Here is a 20,330-nt window from a genome sequence, read left to right on the forward strand (position 1 = left end):
TGGAAAAACTATATTCGAGAGAGGTAAATTTGCAGAAAGGAAAATGGTCTCTAAAAAGAGTAGTCACATATTTTAGAGTTTAGGGTTTGATAATATTCCACAAGAATCACCTGTGAGTAATAAAGTATAACACTTTCTACTCATGCTTTTAAAAAAAAAAACAACTTTATTACCTGCCACAATCTATCTGTGAAACCAGGCCCTCAATTCTTTCCACGAGTCGTGGACCCCTCTTCTCAGCAGTGGGGCTGTGTCCCAGCTGTCCATAGCTATTGTTGCCAAACGTGAACACTTTCCCGTCCTGTTTAAAAAAGGAGGGATCAGACTAATTTCAGGTTGAAAAAGTAACTAAAAACTGAAAGATTAAGTAGCATGAGAGAGTTGTATGAGAGCACTATGGGAAATATAACCTCTATATAAAGAGGAGGGGTCAATATTTATTATTTCTAATAGTGAATTAACACATAAAACTTGAAAAATCATTGGAACTCCCTTAAGAACTAGGCATGTAATACACATTTGTAGAAAGAATTGATGGACCAATTAACTGGTTCGAGAGTAACACTAACATTTAAGCACAGAGTCGCTTTATCTGGGTCCTTCTCTGAAAATAAAGCTCCTTCAAAAGATAATTCCAGATTAAAACAACTCTAGCTTTTTCCTGCCAACTAAGAATAATACAATCCAAACATGCTTTTACTTATTTATTATTTTATTTTATTAGTTTTTGCTATTGTAGGGCCACACCCTCGGCATATGGAGGTTCCCAGGCTAGGGGTTGAATGGGAGCTGTAGCCGCCGGCCTACACCACAGTCGCAGCAACATGGGATCTGAGCCGCAGCTGCAAACTACACCGCAGCTCACAGCAATCCCGGATCCCTAACCCGCTGAGCAAGGCCAGGGATCTAACCTGCATCCTCACGGATCCTAGTCAGGTTCGTTAACTGCTGAGCCACAGAGGGAACTCCCAAACATGCTTTTAAAACGAACAATGTAAATTATTTTAGATGCTTAGGGGTGTTTTGTCGTCTTTTTTTTTTTCTGTCTTTTTAGGGCTGCACCCGAGGCATTTGGAGGTTCCCAGGCTAGGGGTCGAATCGGAACTGTAGCTGAACTTCCTCTGCGACCTACACCACAGCTCACAGCAATGCTGGATCCTTAACCCACTGAGCAAGGCCAGGAATTGAACCCTCAGCCTCATGGTTCCTAGTCAGGTTCATTTCCACTGTGCCACGACGGGAACTCCCAGATGTTTAGTTTTTAAATAAACATTTCAACCACACAAATAGTCTTCAAGTCTATTTTTCATCAGGGCGAAGGAGAGTCCATCCCATTGGAAGGTGTTGTATGGCTAGTGTAAGCAAAGGTGGGAAAGCATTCAGGAAATAGATTCGTAACTGTGCCAAGCAAGAAATGGAACAAAGATGTTCTAGTCTGTAATGTGGGCCACCGAAACCTGAAAAAACTACTTCGTTGCTCCTATAATAATTTTTCAGGTGTAGAACTACATTTTGAATGAGTAATCGCTAAAGGATTAGCTCCTATATTAATCCAATTTAGTAAGTATCTAAAAGTATTTCCTAAAGCGGAAATCAGCTTTTACGACAGGACCTTAAAAACTCCATGGTTTATATTAGGCTTTCTCCTCTGTAGAGACCCGTACAATGAACAGGTGTGTTCACATGTCGACACACGTAGTGCTTTCCGTGATCATCAGTACAAGCACTATGTGTGTCAAGACATGGGGTTCCCGTCGTGTTGCAGTGGTTAACGAATCCGACTAGGAACCATGAGGTTGCAGGTTCGACCCCTGGCCTCACTCAGTGGGTTAAGGATCCGGTGTTGCCGTGAGCTGGGGTGTAGGCCGCAGACATGGCTCGGATCCCATGTTGCTGTGGCTGTGGTGTAGGCCAGCAGCTACAGCTCCGATTCGACCCTTAGCCTGAGAACCTCTATATGCCTCGGTTTCGGCCCTAGAAAAAAGACCAAAAAAAGAGAAAAAAAAAGCAAGACATTTTGGATTACCTGGGTAAGCACAGCAGTGTGCTCATAACCGCAGCTGATGTAAATCACACCGAGATTCTTCAGGGCACCAATTGATCGGGGCTTGTAGGCCTTCACTGCTGAAAGCAAGCAGAGTCGCTTGAGTGTGAGAAACAGGCTCACATTCCGTGAGTTTTTATATCTTTCAATATTTTTATCATCTTATAATTCATCAACAGGATCTAAAAAAAGGAACAATTATAAAACAGAGGGAAGAAAGCCTTGCTTTGGAAAACTAGTCCTTGAGCATTTGTTTCCAGAAACAGTTTTAACCTTTTGAAATGATGAAGGCTAGTGGCCCAGAAAGCTGAGTTTTAAGACCTTCCCAACAAAACTTCCACTATGTTGTATTCATTTCTGTCACATATCAGGTGTTCTGCGAATACGGAATGATTATTAAGAAAATAAGAGGACCTGCTTCATGTTGACGAAGTTCAATGAGATGTGAGAGCTCAGCACCGTATTGGCACATGAGAGGCGCTAAATGCATGTGAACAGAATGTAAAGAACTGAACAGAGGGGTTCGTGGGGGAGACTTCACGGTGAGTCTTGCTGAAAGGCTGCCAGGACAACTGGTTGTTTCCCCTACGGCTACCAGTCTTCGCATCCAGTGGTTCCCAAACTCTGCTGCGTTTTGGAATCAACTGTGGGTCGTTAATTGACACTGATGCCTGGTTTCCATCCCCAGACAGTCTCATTTCATTGGTCTGGGGTCCAACCCGGGCATTACGATTTTTTAAGCAGTCTTAGAGGAGACAGAATAAGGGCCTTCCAAAGACATCCATGTCCTTTCCCCAGAGCCTGTGAAAATGTTAGGTTACATGGCAGAGGGGAATTAAGGAAATAGATGGAATTAAGGTTGCTAATCAGCTGACCTTAAAATAGGGGGGGTTGGCCTGGATTACCCAGTGGGACCCAATGTAATCTCAAGGGTCTTTTAACTGAGGAAAAGGGAGGAAGAAGAATCAATGTCACAGTAATGTGACTTGAAGAAGACTTAACCAGCCATTGCTGGCTTTGAAGAAGAAAGAAGGCGGAGTCAAGAACACAGGTGCCTTGGAGTTCCGTTGTGGCTCAGTGGTTAATGAATCCAACTAGGAACCAGGAGGTTGTGGGTTCGATCCCTGGCCTCGCTCAGTGGGTTAAGGATCCGGCGTTGCCGTGAACTGTGGTGTAGCTCGCAGACGTGGCTCGGATCTTGCGTTGCTGTGGCTGTGGCATAGGCTGGCAGCTACAGCTCTGATTAGACCCCTAGCCTGGGAACCTCCATATGCGGTGGGAGCGGCCCTAGAAAAGGCAAAAAGACCAAAAAAAAAAAAAAAAAGAACACAGGTGGAGTTCCCGTCGTGGCGCAGTGGTTAACGAATCCGACTAGGAACCATGAGGTTGCGAGTTCGGTCCCTGCCCTTGCTCAGTGGGTTAACGATCCGGCGTTGCCGTGAGCTGTGGTGTAGGTCGCAGACGCGGCTCGGATCCCGAGTTGCTGTGGCTCTGGCGTAGGCCGGCAGCTACAGCTCCGATTCAACCCCTAGCCTGGGAAACTCCATATGCCGCGGGAGCGGCCCAAGAAATAGCAACAACAACAACAATAACAACAACAACAAAAGACCAAAAAAAAGACAAAAAAAACACAGGTGCCTCTAGATGCTAACAAGGGCAAGAAAATGTTCCAGTCCCCTCCAGCCTTTGGAAAGCAATGCAGCCCAGTAAGACCTACATCAGACGTCTGATCGCCAGAACCATGAGATAATCCATTGATGTTGTTTTGTTTTTGGTTTTGGGGGTTTTTTTCAATGGCTGCACCCACAGCAGATGGAAGTTCCCAGGCCAAGGAGTGCATCTGAGCTGCAGCTACGAACTATGTCCCAGCTGCGGCAACACTGGATCCTTTAACCCACTGCACAGGGCCGGGGATCGAACCCACACCTCTGCTAACCCAAGCTGCTGCAGTCAGGTTCTTAACTCACTATGCCACAGAGGGAACTCAAAAATCTATGTTGTTTTAAACCACTAGGTTTGTGGCAATTTGTTACGGCAGGAACCAAAAGTCGATATAGCTCCCAAGGTGATTCTAATATGTCACAGAGTTTGGGAACCATTGTCCTAACTGTGAGTATCCCCTCTGCAGAGCTGGTTTTCCAACTAGGAAGAAAGAAGGACTTATTACAAGTACAAGACTATCTCCTTACCTGAGACATTATTCCCGCTGAGGGCCAGCTGCCCTGCACTGTTGCTTCCCCAGCCAAATGAGGTCCCAGGGAGAGACAGGGCAAAGCTGTGGGCCCCTCCTGCAGCCACCTGTGCCAGCGGGATGCCTTCCAGGGACCTCACCCTTTGCGGCCTGGCTTGGGAGGGGAACTCCTTCCCCAGGCCCAGCTGCCCGTCGCTGTTCTTCCCCCATGAAAACACTTGGCCATCTATAAAAATAAAGAGGAGAAATTCAGAATTGCAAACCCATGGCAATACCAAATTCAAGGAAAAACTATCACCGTAATTCTTAAAATCTTTAGAGAATAATACTTTAAAGGATAATGCTCTCCTTGTCCATCGACAGAGGAGTGGATCAAGAAGCTGTGGTACATACACACAATAGAATATTACTCAGCCATTAAAAAGAATGAAATATTGGCATTTTTAGCAACATGGATGGACCTAGAAATTATCATGCTAAGTGAAGTCAGCCATACAATGAGACACCAACATCCAATGCTTTCACTGACGTGTGGAATCTGAAAAAAGGACAGACTGAACTTCTTTGCAGAACAGATGCTGACTCACAGACACTGAAAAACTTATGGTCTCCAGAGGAGACCGTTTGGGGGGTGGGGGGATGTGCTTGGGCTATGGAATGGAAATCCTGTGAAATTAGATTGTTCTGATCATTATACAACTACAGATGTGATAAATTCATTTGAGTAATAAAAAAAACAAAAAGGAAGAATATTCTCCTTTAGAGAATAAAGGAGGTTAAAGTATCCTCACTAAAGGCAAAGGGGATGGTCAAGGTCACCTTGAAAAGTCCCTTCCCACAACATCCGCTCTTCCCCCTCCCAGTGAAGGGTAACCAAGTTCTTTCTGGTGCTCAGATCAAAAATCTTGGAGTCGACCTTGACGCCTCTCTTGCTTTTACACCCTTCAACCCAGCAAGTACTAAAGCCTCTACCTTCAAAATCTATCCAGGATCCAACCACGTCTCACCTCTCCACTGTTACCACCTTACTGCCCCGTCACCATCACTCCTCTTCTGGAAAGTTACAGCAGCACTTCTCTGTGCCCCCAGGTTGTACCTTTGCTCCCAGCAATTTCTTTTCCAAAGAGCAGCCAGAGTGCTCTTTTAAAAAGAGAACTCAGATGAACCCTTCAGGAGCTTGCTCTCTCACTCAATCAAAGGCCGATTCTTTTTTTTTTTTTTTTTTGCTATTTCTTGGGCCGCTCCCTCGGCATATGGAGTTTCCCAGGCTAGGGGTCGAATCGGAGCTGTAGCTGCCAGCCTATGCCAGAGCCACAGCAACTCGGGATCCGAGCCGCGTCTGCGACTTACACCACAGCTCACGGCAACGCCGGATCGTTAACCCACTGAGCAAGGGCAGGGACCGAACCCTCAACCTCATGGTTCCTAGTCGGATTCGTTAACCACTGCGCCACGACGGGAACTCCCAAAAGGCCGATTCTTAACCACGGCTCACGAGCGCCTTGGCACCAGGATTCCCAGAACAACTTTGATCATCTCATCTCCTTTTGCTCCCTCTTTTCCCTCTCCAGACCCTCTGCTGCTCCTGAGCACGCCTCTGGGCATGGCTTGCATCTGGATCATTCTCTGGACCATGGCCTTAGCACCATGTCTCTTTCTCTTTTGGTCTTTGTTCACACGTCACCTATAAAGATAGCTTCCCTGACCTCTTTTATAAAATAGAAACCCTTTCAGAGTTCCCGTCATGGCTCAGTGGTTAACGAATCCAACGAGGAAGCATGACGTTGCAGGTTCCATCCCTGGCCTCACTCAGTGGGTTAAGGATCCGCTGTTGCCATGAACTGTGGTGTAGGTTGCAGATGTGGCTCGGATCCCATGTTGCTGTGGCTCTGGCGTAGGCCAGTGGTTACAGCTCTGATTAGATCCCTAGCTTGGGAACCTACATATGCCATGGGTGCGGCCCTAAAAAGACAAAAATAATAATAATAAAAAAATAAAATAAAATAAAAATAAAATAGAGACTCTTTCCCTCCATCCATGTCCTCTCTCGACCCCTTGTCTGGCCTCACTTGTCTTCAGTGCCTTATCCCTGTTATGCCACACAACCACCTGTCTGTGTGTTTAAGGCTCACTTTCCTTACATCCCCCCAGAACATAAGCTCCATGAAAGCAGGGTCTGAGGTTTGTTCACTGCTATATCCTCTTTGCTGGGAACACTGCAGACACTCAAAAAAATACTTGTGGAATGACTCTGGGGAGGTGAGGGAACCAACAACATTTTATGTTGAACTTGACCAGAGAAGGATACCGGGCATGAGGTCAAAAATCAAGCTCTTCTAATGCGTAATTATTTACACAGAGGAATGCCAACACACCTCAGATTTCTATAAGTTACTATATCTAGGTTTTCTTTTTAAATTTAATTGCATCAAAATGAAGCCTGGTGCATTAAAAATCAACAGATATCATTCATACTCAAAAACTGACTTCCTAATGACGCTTAGGAGTTGCAAAAGGCTTTTTTTTTTTTTTTTACCTTCTGATAATGCCAGGGAGTGGTAGTGTCCGCAGGAAACTTGTATAATTTTTATATCAGTCAGAGTTGTTATCTTCCTATAATTAAAATGATACGAAATCTATTAATCCTTCTTAAGAGTTGGTCACCGAGATATTTCAAACTCTCCCAGGTCTAGGGAAAAAAATTTTCTTTCATTTCTGTAATGCATTTATTCCAAAGCCCTCAAACTGTTTTTAACACAATATGAACATGTACTAAGCACAGATCAGAAACCAAAACAGTATATAGTGCAAAGGTGATTTTTAATGGACATTTAATGGATTATATAATGTACTAACATTATTATTATTTTTTTTGACCTTGCCCACAGCATGTGGAAGTTCCTGGGCCAGGATGTGAACCTGTGTCACAGCAGCGACCTGAGCCACAGCAGCAACAATGCTGGATCCTCAACCCGCTACACCACAAGAGAACTCCTATAATGTACTAACTTTTATGCTATACTTATCATCCTAAAAGAAAAACAAACTTCTTCATACACATATAGTAGAGGGCTTTAGAATTTATAAAGCACTGTTGCCTACCTCACCTAAGACCTGTGAGACAAAGAAACATTAGGTGGATTCCAATTAAACTGTCACTATTGAGAATCAAAGCCATAACTATCAGCAATTTCATAAGTACTCAGAGAGGTCAACTGGTATCAAGTTGTAGAACTAGACTCAAACTTTGGTCTTTTCTTTCCAAGTTCAATGCTCATTCCCCCAAGCCACAGTGATCTCTTGTACAATTTAATGACTGAGGAGCTAACAAAAGATAACTCATATAAAAAAATCTGCTTGTGAAAATTCCCAAAGCACATAATCCATGAACACATAATTCAGACTCCTTGTCATGTCATTGGCCTAGGAAGCCATATGTGAGGTCATGACTTTTTACCCAACTTTACTAAATAAAATATTAGGATCCAGGGAGTTCCTGTCGTGGCTCAGTGGTTGACGACTCTGACTGGGAACCACGAGGTTGCAGGTTCGATCCCTGGCCTTGCTTAGTGGATTGAGGATCCAGTGTTACCGTGAGCTGTGGTGTAGGTCGCAGATGAGGCTTGGATCCCGAGTTGCTGTGGCTCTGGTGTAGGCCGGTGGCTGCAGCTCCAATGGGGCCCCTGGCCTGGGAACCTCCATTTGCCGCGGGTGTGGCCCTGGAAAAAGGCAAAATATATATATATATTAGGATCCAGTGGCTTATGACAAGCCAAAAGATTATGTTGGGGGAAAACCTTTCCTTTTCCAACTTGTGTCCAGTGATTGAGGACCTGCAAATTAACTGACAATAGACAGATATAACAGGAAAAAAGACAAAGTTTATTTATATGTACAAACGAGAGCTCCCAGTAATGGAAAATTTGTGCAACAGCCTGACTAAAGGTTTATATAGATTAACTTAGCAAAAGGGTTTTGTTTGTTTGTTTGTTTTTATTGGTTCAGCTAACAAGAACAGCCTTTTTTTTTTTTTTTTTATCTTTTTGCCATTTCTTGGGCCGCTCCTGTGGCATGTGGAGGTTCCCATGCTAGGGGTCAAATCAGAGCTGTAGCCACCAGCCTATGCCAGAGCCACAGTAACGTGGGATCTGAGCCACGTCTGCAACCTACACCACAGCTCATGGCAACACCAGATCCTTAACCCACTGAGCAAGGCCAGGGATCAAACCCGCAACCTCATGGTTCCTAGTTGTATTCATTAACCACTGAGCCACGATGGGAACTCCTGTTTGTTTGTTTTTAAGAGTTTCAATGGGAGCACATGGAAAGTTCTGTTGGATTGTTTGATGCTGAGTGGGCACTCTGTCTTCGCAACAACTGTCTTCATAAGAAATTCCCTCCAAGGATGTTTAATGATAGTTCTATTTTCAGGAGGCTCTGTTTTAGTCAGATAAGATGTCTTTGTGCATCTTCTGTGGCTGAAATATTTTCACTTTAATATAATCTTTATACCAACTCTGGAGGTCCAAGTTATTAGACTGGTTATTTCCAGTAATAAGATTAAGATCACAGGATCATACGTTCTCACTTCACACCATCCTTCTCCTTCAAAGGACTCAAATTAAATAAGGATTGGCGTTACATGCCTCCCCTGCCCCCTTCCTTCACTGCACCTGTAACCCTGGAGGTGAGGGTCTGTGCCTGTCATGGCCATCTTTGTCCTCTGCCATCTTGCATGGGGCCTGGCACACGAAACTCAAAAATATTGAGGCAATAAATAAAGGCATTAAAATACTTACTTAGGTATAAAATTTACTTCCTTAACGTCTCCAGTTCCCAGCTGTCCTTCAGAACCAGCTCCCCACGCAAAGACCCTTCCTCTGTGGCAGACAGCCAGGGAGTGCTCCTTGCCGCAGCTCACCAGACGAACTTGAAGAGTTTCCAAGGCTGGAATTCGCTCTTTAGGAACAAAACCAAAACAAATCCCCCCCCCCCAAGACTGTTAGTTTAATAACAAGTTTAAGAACGTGCTTTTCTTCAGAAAGAAGAGTCACGGGATTTCTCATCTCTTGCAGTGACTTTTATATCAATTTTTTTATTGAAGTATAGTTGATTTACAACGCTGTGTTAGTTTTAGACTTACAGCAGTGATTCAGTTACATAAACACACACACACATTCACATATATAAATCTCTATATAAATATATAGAGATAATCTATACACTTCTATATAGAATATATAATAATCTATATATATTATATATAAATCTTTATAAATACATAAATCTATATAAATCTTTCTCAGATCCTTTTCTATTATAGGTTATTATATGATATAGTTCCCTGTGCTGTACAGTAGGACTTATTGTTTGTCTCTTTTACACAGAGCACTGCGTATATGTTAAACTTCTAATTATCCCTCCCTCCCCTTTTCCCCTTCAGTAACCATAAATTTATCTTCTATGTCTGTGAGTCTAGTTGTGTTTTGCAAATAACTTCATTTGTATCTTTATTTTATTTTATTTATTATTTTTGGCCACACTGGCAGCATGCAGAAGTTTCTGGGCCAGGGATTTGAACCTGAGCCACCGCAGCGACCCAGGCCACAGCATTTGCAATGCCAGATCCTTAACCCACTGAACCATGAGGGGACTCCTATATTATTATTTTAGATCCGATATATAAATGCTATCATATGATATTTGTCTTTTTCTGACTTATTTCATTTAGTTTGATGATCTCTGGGTCCAACCTTGTTGCTGAAAATGGTATTAGTTCATTCCTTTATATGGGTGAGTAATATTCCCTTGAACATATATACCACATCTTCTTTATCCATTCATTTGTCGATGGACATTTCTGTTGCCTCCATGTCTTGGCTATTGTAAAAAGTGCTGCTATGAAGATGGGGGCCCCATGTATTTTTTCGAATTAGCGTTTTCTCTTGATAGATGCCCAGGAGTGGGATCATTGGATCAGACAGTAACTCTATCCAACGACTCATAAATCAAAACCTAAAGTCCACCCCAAAGGTGTGAAGGAAATAGGCTCAATCAATGTGTGACACTATATGGTTGCAGGGCTGCTGTTTAAAAGGGTGGGCAATTACTCAGCCATTAAAAGGAAAGAAATAATGGCATTTGCAGCAACATGGATGGACCTAGAAATGATCATGCTAAGTGAAGTCAGTCAGACAGTGAGTGAGACACCAACATCAAATGCTATTGCTTAAATGTGGAACCTCGGAGTTCCCGTCGTGGCTCAGTAGTTAACGAATCTGACTAGGAACCATGAGGTTTCGGGTTCGATCCCTGGCCTTGCTCAGTGGGTTAAGGATCCGGCGTTGCCGTGAGCTGTGGTGTAGGTTGCAGACGCGGCTCGGATCCTGAGTTGCTGTGGCTCTGGCGTAGGCCGGCAGCTATAGCTCCGATTCGACCCCTAGCCTGGGAATCTCCATATGCTGCAGGAGCAGCCCAAGAAATGGCAAAAAAAAAAAAAAAAAAAAAGGTGGAATCTCAAAAAAGGACACAATGAACTTCCTTGCAGAAGAGATGCTGACTCACAGACTTTGAAAAACGTATGGTTTCCAAATGAGACAGGTTGTGGGGGGAGGGGATGCATTGGGGGTTTGGGATGGAAATGGTATAAAATCTGGTTGTGATGGTTGTTGTACAACTATAACTGTAATCAAATTCACTGAGAAAAAATAAATAAACAAAAGGGTGGGCATGTGAAGGAGGGAACTTGTAAGGACCTGATGCTTTGGCCTAACATTTGCAGAGGCAAAACCCAGCCAGACAAGGGGAGCCAGAGAGAAGATGGGATTTTTAGGTGGAAAACTCTGAACAACAAGACAGCCACAAAGGTGTCACCATGAGCTATAGATCTGCTCCAGCCTGCACTTGTCACCACCTGAGAACACCGTGGGACATTTCTGTCTGTTTAAATTTTGACCAGCTAAAGATGAAACCTCCTGCCTGGACCAGACCCCAACCACCATCCCATGACGATGTGACTCCACACACCACTTCTGCCCTGTAGAACTTCACTCTCCCTAAACGGCGGGGGGCCTGAGTTCTCCTTTCTCGGTGCTCCCAGCCATCTCCCCGGTCAATGAAACTGGCCCGGGACCTCACTGCTCCAGACGACTGCCTTTTCCTCTCTCCTGCGCACTAGCAGGGATCACCTCTATTCCACTGCTCTTCCCAGCCCTCAAGAGTGAGAACAGATGAAGTCTTTGCTCAGGAAGGAAAGGGCAGGAAGCCTTGCCTTCCTGTGAGAGGCAGATGCTACATGCTCTCAGAATGAAGCCTGCGGTAATATGGCTCCGATGGGCCAAAAGGACCCACAATTGAAAACCTGATCACATCTCCCTACAAGACAAACTGTTCTCCCCCAAGGGTGCATCTCTGAATTGTTAGAGAGTTAGGTACTTCATTACCAGGAAAGTTCTTGTTAATACTTAAGGTTTGTTTGTTTTTTTTTTGTCTTTTTGCTATTTCTTGGGCTGCTCCTGCGGCATATGGAGGTTCCCAGGCTAGGGGTCGATTCGGAGCTGTGGCCGCCAGCCTACGCCAGAGCCATAGCAACGCAGGATCCGAGCCGCGTCTGCAACCTACACCACAGCTCACGGCAACGCCGGAACGTTAACCCACTGAGCAAGGGCAGGGATCAAATCCGCAACCTCATGGTTCCTAGTCGGATTCGTTAACCACTGCGCCACGACGGGAACTCCTTTTTTTTTTTTTTTTTTAAATCTTGTGATCTTATCCTTTTCAATGATTTATTTTTCCAACTATGCAACAATAATAAAAATTCCTAAAGATTCGTACACTGATGGAGGTAGAAACTGGTGCCTCCTTCCCAGAGAATAATTTGGCTTTAAATATCATGTGGTCCCTTGTTTCCACCTGAAGGGGTTCGGGATGTGCCACCCGAAAATGTGCCACTTTGGCATAAGGATTATTCTGAGCTGGAGGCAACTGAGAATCACCAGATGCAGGAAGAGTTCTCTGCCTTCCTCTTCGCAACTTAGAGCATAGATTTGCGAAGGTGTGCCGCTCCCCACCCCCCATCACTTCCCCACCGGAAAGAGCAGAGTCACCAGAGCTGGCACTGAGATGAATGCATAAACAGCCCTCAGTGAAAATAACAACTACCACCCATTAGTATCCCCTATATATTTCAGTCATTTCCCAAAACAGATCACCCCTCAAAACCTAAGCCCCTTGTTCTCTGTTAAATGGCATATAAACTCCTAAGTCTAACCACTTCTTGCGTTTCACTTCTTTTGTCAACTCCTGTGCACATAAAATATTGATAAAATTGTTGTGGGTTTTTTTCTAGTTTATCTGTCTTTGTCAGTTTAGTTCACTAACCCTCATGACAAGAATTAAGAGGGTAGAGAAAAAGTTTTTCCTCTCCGACACATCCCTTGGAATTTATTCCAAGTAAGTAATCAGAGAGTTGGTCAAATATTTACTTACAATGTCAATCATAACATTATTTATAAAAGTCCCTAATGAGAAAAAAACCTAATTTCCATGAAAGGGGAATGATTAAATTGTACTCTCAGAGCCTAGAATGTTAGGTGACAACTTAAATTTTATTTTCAAAAAATTCATAATAAAAGGTAAATATGGGAGTTCCCATTATGGCTCAGTGGTTAGCGAATCCGACTAGGAACCATGAGGTTGCGGGTTTGATCCCTGGCCTTGCTCAGTAGGTTAAGGACCCAGCGTTGCCGTGAGCTGTGGTGCAGACTGCAGATGTGGCCCAGATCCCATGTTGCTGTGGCTGTGGCGTAGGCCAGCGGCTACAGCTCCAATTAGACCCCTAGCCTGGGAACCTCCATATGCCACGGGAGCGGCCCTAGAAATAGCAAAAAGACAAAAAAAAAAAAAAAAGTAAATATGTTCATGATATTATGTTTCGTGAAAAAGCAACTTACAGTTATAAAAACTCTGCATATATAAAACTGTATAATGACAAGATTTTATAAAAATTAAAAATATAATAAAAAAAGGCAAAATAGAAATGCATCAAAATATTAGGAGTTGTCTTCTGGTGTTAGAATTATCAGTGATTTCTCTTTTTGTTGTTGTTGTTAGTGATTTCTCCTTTTGTTTGTTGTTGCTGTTTGTTTGTTTTTGCTTTTCAGGGCCGCACCTTCTGCATATGGAAGGTCCCAGGCTAGGGGTTGAATCAGAGCTGCAACTGCCAGCCTACACCACAGCCACAGCAATGCAGGATCCCGGCAGCGTCTGCAACCTACACCACACATCACTGGCAACTCCAGATGCTTAGTCCACTAAGTGATGGAACCTGCATCCTCTTGGATCCTAGTGGGGGGGTTGTAACCACTGAGACGGGAGGGGAACTGCAATGATTAGCGATTTCTTTCCCTAGTTTTCTACAATGATAGTAAAATCGCTACCACATATACTTACATAATACATATGTTAACTACTATTAGGTACATTAATTTTAGGGAAAAAAAGATGCCCTACAGTAATTCTGAGGGAGTTGCAGGTGCCCAAAGCACAAAGCACGTTTGGAAAGTTACTCTGTTCAGATAGATTCGCGCAGGTAAGGACTGGTCTCGAAAGGCATCTTTGCTCAGAGGCAGGCAGTCCAATTTAGTTTGGCTTTCAGTTTCCTTTTGAAAATAAAACTACTAGAAACCGAAACAAACCCGAGGCTCCTCGGGAAAACGAAACTGGTGAGTTGCGCTCTGGCTGCGCGGAGCACCGTTCTCCCGGCTCCTGTGGCCCGGCGGACCCAAGGCTCCCAGCCCCGCCACCTGCCTGACCCCGCGCCCCGCACCTGCGTCCTGGCGCTCACCTGGTCGCTTCCCGCGCTGCACGCCCTTCCGGCCCAGCTGGCCGTGGCTGTTGTCCCCGCACGACTGGACCGCGCCGTCGCTCAGCAGCAGCAGAGAGTGCCGCTCCCCGCTGGCCACCTGCAGCAGCGCGTCACCTCCCGGGCCCGCTGGCCCCCGGTTCTGCGATCTGGGGCGGCCCCCGCTCCAGCAGAAATACATCGCGCTCCCGCACACAGCCGCCTGCCCGAGTCCTTGCGCTCCTGCCCGCTCGGCCACCAAGTCAGACGGATGTGCGCTGACCTTCCGGAAAACACCAGGCTAGGTGAACCGCGCCCTTGCTGGAAGCGCGCTGGGGTCCAGCTCGCTCCCCGCCCTCTGTCCCCAGCACTGCCCTGGCACTCGTCATCCCGACGCCTCCCCACGAACCGCTTTCGGAATCAAACGTAAGCCGGCAAGTGCTAAGGAGCAGAGGGACCCCAGAAGAAAAGCGTCTGGATTTGCATCCTAGCTAAGCCCTTTACAAGCTGTGTGACTCTGAGCAAGATACTTAACGATTCTGTGCCTCCGCTACCATGCCAATGAAATGTGGACAGTAATACAGCAAATCTAACATAATTTAATAGATAATATTGTGTTGGAATAATGCCTAGAGTACTTAGTAAAAGCATCAGCATGCCTCTTCTAGACTGTTTTTGGCACTGAAAGTGCAAAATCCTCATGATGCTTGTATTCATTCTCCTGTTTACATGCAAATAAACAGTAAAATGTCAAGTGGCGATGAAGAAAAATAAAACAGTAAAGGAACAGAGGATAGGGACAGAAAGAATTAGCATTTTTGATAAGATATCAGGGAAGGGCTCTCTGATGAAGTGACATTTGAGCAGAGAGCCAAGGGCCTGGGAAAGGAAATGAGTGAGATGAGTCATGTTCACATCTGGGGTGAAGGGTGAAGTGGAGCATTTGGAGACTTTTGAGCAGAGACGTGATATGATCTTTAATTTTAAAAGAATTACTCTGGGAGTTGCCATCATGGCTCAGCAGTTAGCGAACATACTAGCATCCATGAGGACGCAGGTTCAATCCCTGGCCCCACTCAGTGGGTTAAGGATCCGGTGTGGCCGTGAACTGCGGTGTAGGTCACAGACACTGCTCAGATCTGGCGTGGCTGCGGCTGTGGCTGTGGCACAGGCCGGTGGCTACAGCTCTGATTCGACCCCTAGCCTGGGAACCTCCCTATGCCACAGGTGCAGCCCTAAAGAGCCATAAATAAATAAGTAAATAAATAAATAAATGTATTTTAAAAAATCACCTGGAGAACAAACCTGTAAATGTAATGTGCAGTTTCTGTCCCCAGTACTAAGTACAGTGTGTGCCACAGTAAAAGAACTCAAATGTCAGCGAGATAGTGAATAAAGAAATAGAGAAAATTCTAGAAAAAGTAGAATTCTCAGTTGACTGTGTTCGCGCACTTGGAAACCGTAGCTCCCATCTATAATCATGTTTACCACGGGTTGACTATTTTATATAAAATATCTAATTTGATTCTTTCAAGGGGTTTTCTCAGTTAAGGTTCTTTGGGTTGCGAGTGACAGAAAACATGACCTAAGTTCGCCCAAGCAAAAGGGAAATTTACTGGTAGATTGTATTGTTATTATTCAAAAATCTTTGCTGTCCTCTCCACCCTGTGGCATCAAGTTGGAGCATGTGAATTTGCTCTGGCCAATGGCATGCAAGCAGGAAATGTCTTCCAGGCAGACCCTTAAGAGCCAGTACTTGGCAGACACTGTAAATCGACGATGATGGAAAAAATAAAAATCATTTTCAAAAGGGCCAGTTCTTATTTTCCCTACTCTCTTTTTTCCTCCATGACAACAATTGGTGATTTTCCAAATAGAGATTGTTCCATCATTCTGGGTCCCAGGTCAAAACAAAAAAAACAAACAAGCTTCAACAGGGTTGCAGCTAATCGATGTACTATAAATGAGAGAGAAATCTTTGTTCTTATAAGCCCCTGAGCTTTTGGGGGGTGTTCCTTAGCCTCTTCTGACGGTCACATAACAGAGACGCCTGTCGGCACGGCTGATTTCAGGAAGTGCTGTCAACAAGGACTGTCAACACAGTTCTGATCGTGTCACTTAACTTTTTGCAGGGTGGTCGGCCTAATGCTATGGAATGATAAACGCAAAATCTTCTGTGTGTAATTTAAGGCCCTCTGTGATTCGCTGGTAACTGCAATTTCATTCATTCATTCTCTCTCTCCCTTTCTCTGTCTCTGTCTCTGTCTCTCTCTCTCTCTCTCTCTCACACACACACACACACACACACACACACACAGTTTACTGTCACAATGAACAGCTTGCCTTTTCCTACTTGATTTTTTCCAAATCCACACCTTTGTTCATTCTGTATCATTCTGAGAAGAGGGATTTTCTTTTCTCCTTTTCTGTTTATGAAACGATGTGTGTCTCAAATGCCTCATCTCTGTGAAGTGCTTCGTGCACTCCACAACATCCAGGACGGCTTTCTGGGCTCCTGCAACAGACGATGACCTCCGCAGGCACGCTCCCCCCGACGTGACACTGCTCTCACTCCGTACCGCTCTGCTGTGTCACCATTGCCCAGCCAGCCTGTGCAGCCACACCAAATCCTAGCGACGGGTCTGTTACACAAAACAGCGCGTGGCCCTTCGTAAATACCCAATAACTATTAGATGAATTAATTAGGTAAAGCTTGCAGTTAATTTTTAAAAATATTTACCAAATATCCACAAGGGATATAACAAGGAACAAAGAAAATATAATTATTATCTACATTAGTATTTATTTTATTTATTTAGTCTTTTTGCCAAAATGATTCTACATTTTGACACTCCTGTGGCATATGGAGGGTCCCAGGCCAGGGGTCTAATTGGAGCTGTAGCCACCGGCCTGAATCGGATCTGTCACTGCCTGCCTACACCACAGCCACACCAATGCCAACACCACATCCAAGCCACGTCTGCGACCTACACCACAGCTCACGGCAACACCAGATCCTTAACCCACTGAGCAAGGCCAGGGATCGAACCGGCAACCTCATGGTTCCTAGTCGAATTCGTTAACCACTGAGCCATGACGGGAACTCCTACATTAGTATTTACTTTAGACTTTACAAAATCCTTCCAGCTATTTTACTCTCTGTCCTCACAAGCACAGAGTAAATGGTCATAAGAAGGAAACTATCTGTTCCACAGATGAAGAAGCGAGACTCAGGGAAGTGAAGGTGACTGGTCTAAATTATAGATCAGTAAGTGGAATAGCTCCTGGTTTTTTCTTTCCATTAAATAACCATGTCTGATAAGGTTTCTTTTCTCAGAGAACACACAGGTGATAAACAGAAAAGCAGTGGACATTGATTGTCATTGTATCTTTAAAATCGAACTTTAGGAGTTCCCGAGGTGGCTCAGTGGTTAATGAATCCGACTAGCCTGGGAACCTCCATATGCCACAGGAGCGGCCCTAGAAATGGCAAAAAGACAAAAAAAAAAGTAAATATGTTCATGATATTATGTTTCATGAAAAAGCAACTTACAGTTATATAAGCTCTGCGTATATAAAACTGTATAATGACAAGATTTTATAAAAATTAAAAATATAATTAAAAAAGGCAAAATAGAAATGCATCAAAATATTAGGAGTTGTCTTCTGGTGTTAGAATTATTAGTGATTTCTCTTTTTGTTGTTGTTGTTAGTGATTTCTCCTTTTGTTTGTTGTTGCTGTTTGTTTGTTTTTGCTTTTCAGGGCCGCACCTTCTGCATATGGAAGGTCCCAGGCTAGGGGTTGAATCAGAGCTGCAACTGCCAGCCTACACCACAGCCACAGCAATGCAGGATCCCAGCAGCGTCTGCAACCTACACCACACATCACTGGCAACTCCAGATGCTTAGTCCACTAAGTGATGGAACCTGCATCCTCTTGGATCCTAGTGGGGGGGTTGTAACCACTGAGCCGGGAGGGGAATTGCAATGATTAGCGATTTCTTTCCCTAGTTTTCTACAATGATAGTAAAATCGCTACCACATATACTTACATAATACATATGTTAACTACTATTAGGTACATTAATTTTAGGGAAAAAAAGATGCCCTACAGTAATTCTGAGGGAGTTGCAGGTGCCCAAAGCACAAAGCACGTTTGGAAAGTTACTCTGTTCAGATAGATTCGCGCAGGTAAGGACTGGTCTCGAAAGGCAACTTTGCTCAGAGGCAGGCAGTCCAATTTAGTTTGGCTTTCAGTTTCCTTTTGAAAATAAAACTACTAGAAACCGAAACAAACCCGAGGCTCCTCGGGAAAACGAAACTGGTGAGTTGCGCTCTGGCTGCTCAGTGGTTAATGTATCTGACTAGGAACCATGAGGTTGTGGGTTCAATCCCTGGCCTTGCTCAGTGGGTTAAGGATCAGGCATTGCCGTGAGCTGTGGTATAGGTCGCAGATGTGGCTGGGATCTGATGTTGCTGTGGCTGTGGTGTAGGCTGGTAGCGACAGTTCCCATTTGACCCTAGCCTGGGGACCTCCATATGCCGCGGGAGCTGCCCCAGAAAAGCCAAAAAGACAAACAATAAAATAAAATAAAATAAAATAAAATAAAATAAAATAAAATAAAATAAAATAAAATAATAAAATAAAATCGAACTTTGAAGATTATTTATACCTAGTATCTTATACCAACAGCCTAGGTTTCTTTTTTTACTAATTTTCCCTAACAGTGATTTATGGAGGACAAACAAGAGAATGAGAAAAGGGGAAGAAAATAGTTTCCTAACTTCGTAACCGCTTGCCAGTTTCTCTCACAACACACTTCCCCATTGAAGCTAGACAACCAGCTCATAAGGTTCATATTATATACCCCACGCAGATGTGAATAACTGGAGTCCTGGGGAAATTGTAGTGACTTGTTTAAGATAAATAGTAAGATAAATGGGGGACCAGATTCAAACTTTGCGCCTTCTCTGCCCTCTTTCCACCAAACTGCACTTTCACACAGGGAGGTGAGACGGCTGTTGGAAAGAGGATGAGAGAGAGGATGAGTTTACCACAGGTCATCATGCAGCACATGGGCTTGAGGAAAACAGAACAAACCAGTTAGGGGGAAGTGGGTCCACAGTCAATACTGTGGGCTGGAACGACATCTGAAAAGAGGGAGGGAGGGGTATTGCATTTCCAGTGCATTTCCTCTGTCATCCCCTTCCTACACCCACTTATGCTTAACCCCCTATGCTTCTGAGTTCAAAGCCCATCACCATGGTACTTAGCCAGGACAGCTCTTAGAACAAATGGAAAATACTCCATGTATTAGCGTGGTTTGTGATTACACTCCAGCTGCTGTCCCAGATACCTCCAGGAAGCTCTCTGTAAAATGTCATCTAGTAGCTCTTCAAAAAGGGACAAGACAATTAGGACAGCCAGCCCAAGTCAGCAGGAGGAGAAACCACCTGCTCCAACCCCAACTTTTCAGGCTCCCTAGAGACAAGAAATGGTAGTTTTAAATTTTAACGCCAGGTGGCAGTATTAGTCAACCTGGTCTCTTTACTCTTAGGCAACAACTTGGTTTATTTTTTATGGCTAACATTTCTTTTCAGTAGGTAATCTTATAATTATCCACAAGGATGTTTATGATTTTATTACCCATGCTTATTGCAAGATATTGGTATTTAAATTACCTAGGGAAGAAATGACAAAATGCTATTCTCGTATGTTAGTATATTATTACTATGTTACTTCGTAATGCATACATTATAACTCTACATTTATCTGGAGTCCACCTGCAAGCTCATTGTCCTGAACTGAGGAGAAAGAAGAAAAATGCTTCTGAATCCTAGAAACTGTTGCCGTTCAAACCAAGGGCTTCTAAACTTGTTACCCAATAACAAATTGAGGATGACCCACAGTTTGTACTTAAAACATTGCTTCACTTGTTTCGTTAACCTATGTGACACAGGTTATACCTACAACTGAGTAAGCAGGGACACTAAAGAGCCTCTAGAGACTACACTTTCTTTTTGAACTAGAAGTGGACTTCCAACAGAGAAAGAAGGCAATGGCATTCTGAAAAACACAAAGGAGCAGAAACAGTATCATTTCTTATTCTTGTTCTCATTGTTAAGCAACCGCTTATGCTTGAAAATGATGATATAGAAGAAACAGAAAGTACAGGCAACCCGTACTTCCTTTTCCTTTCAGTCCTTCCTTATCATTAGGCCAAATGTTAGAGTGTTGGTAGAACACGCAGGAA

At 44.0% G+C, this 20,330-nt stretch overlaps 1 protein-coding gene across 6 annotated transcripts in view; it reads right to left on the bottom strand.

The window, feature by feature from the left end:
• Positions 1–14,529, bottom strand: part of HERC6 (HECT and RLD domain containing E3 ubiquitin protein ligase family member 6) — a 68,380-nt gene extending 53,851 nt beyond the window's left edge. For 2 of the 6 annotated variants that reach the window (XM_047798024.1, XM_047798022.1), the window contains exons 1-6: positions 14,080–14,528; positions 9,035–9,194; positions 6,772–6,848; positions 4,234–4,461; positions 2,027–2,121; positions 174–301 (exon numbers count right to left, since the gene is read on the bottom strand). In XM_047798024.1, coding sequence (XP_047653980.1) covers positions 174–301; positions 2,027–2,121; positions 4,234–4,461; positions 6,772–6,848; positions 9,035–9,194; positions 14,080–14,278 — 887 coding nt within the window. In that variant the 5' untranslated portion in view covers positions 14,279–14,528. Of the gene's footprint in view, positions 1–173; positions 302–2,026; positions 2,125–4,233; positions 4,462–6,771; positions 6,849–9,034; positions 9,195–14,079 lie in introns of all 6 variants that reach the window. The other 4 variants (XM_047798020.1, XM_047798018.1, XM_047798019.1 and 1 more) reach the window with 4 other exon arrangements.
• Positions 14,530–20,330: the final 5,801 nt, after the last annotated feature.

Source organism: Phacochoerus africanus, chromosome 10, assembly GCF_016906955.1.
Source record: "Phacochoerus africanus isolate WHEZ1 chromosome 10, ROS_Pafr_v1, whole genome shotgun sequence".
Lineage (NCBI taxonomy): Eukaryota > Metazoa > Chordata > Mammalia > Artiodactyla > Suidae > Phacochoerus > Phacochoerus africanus.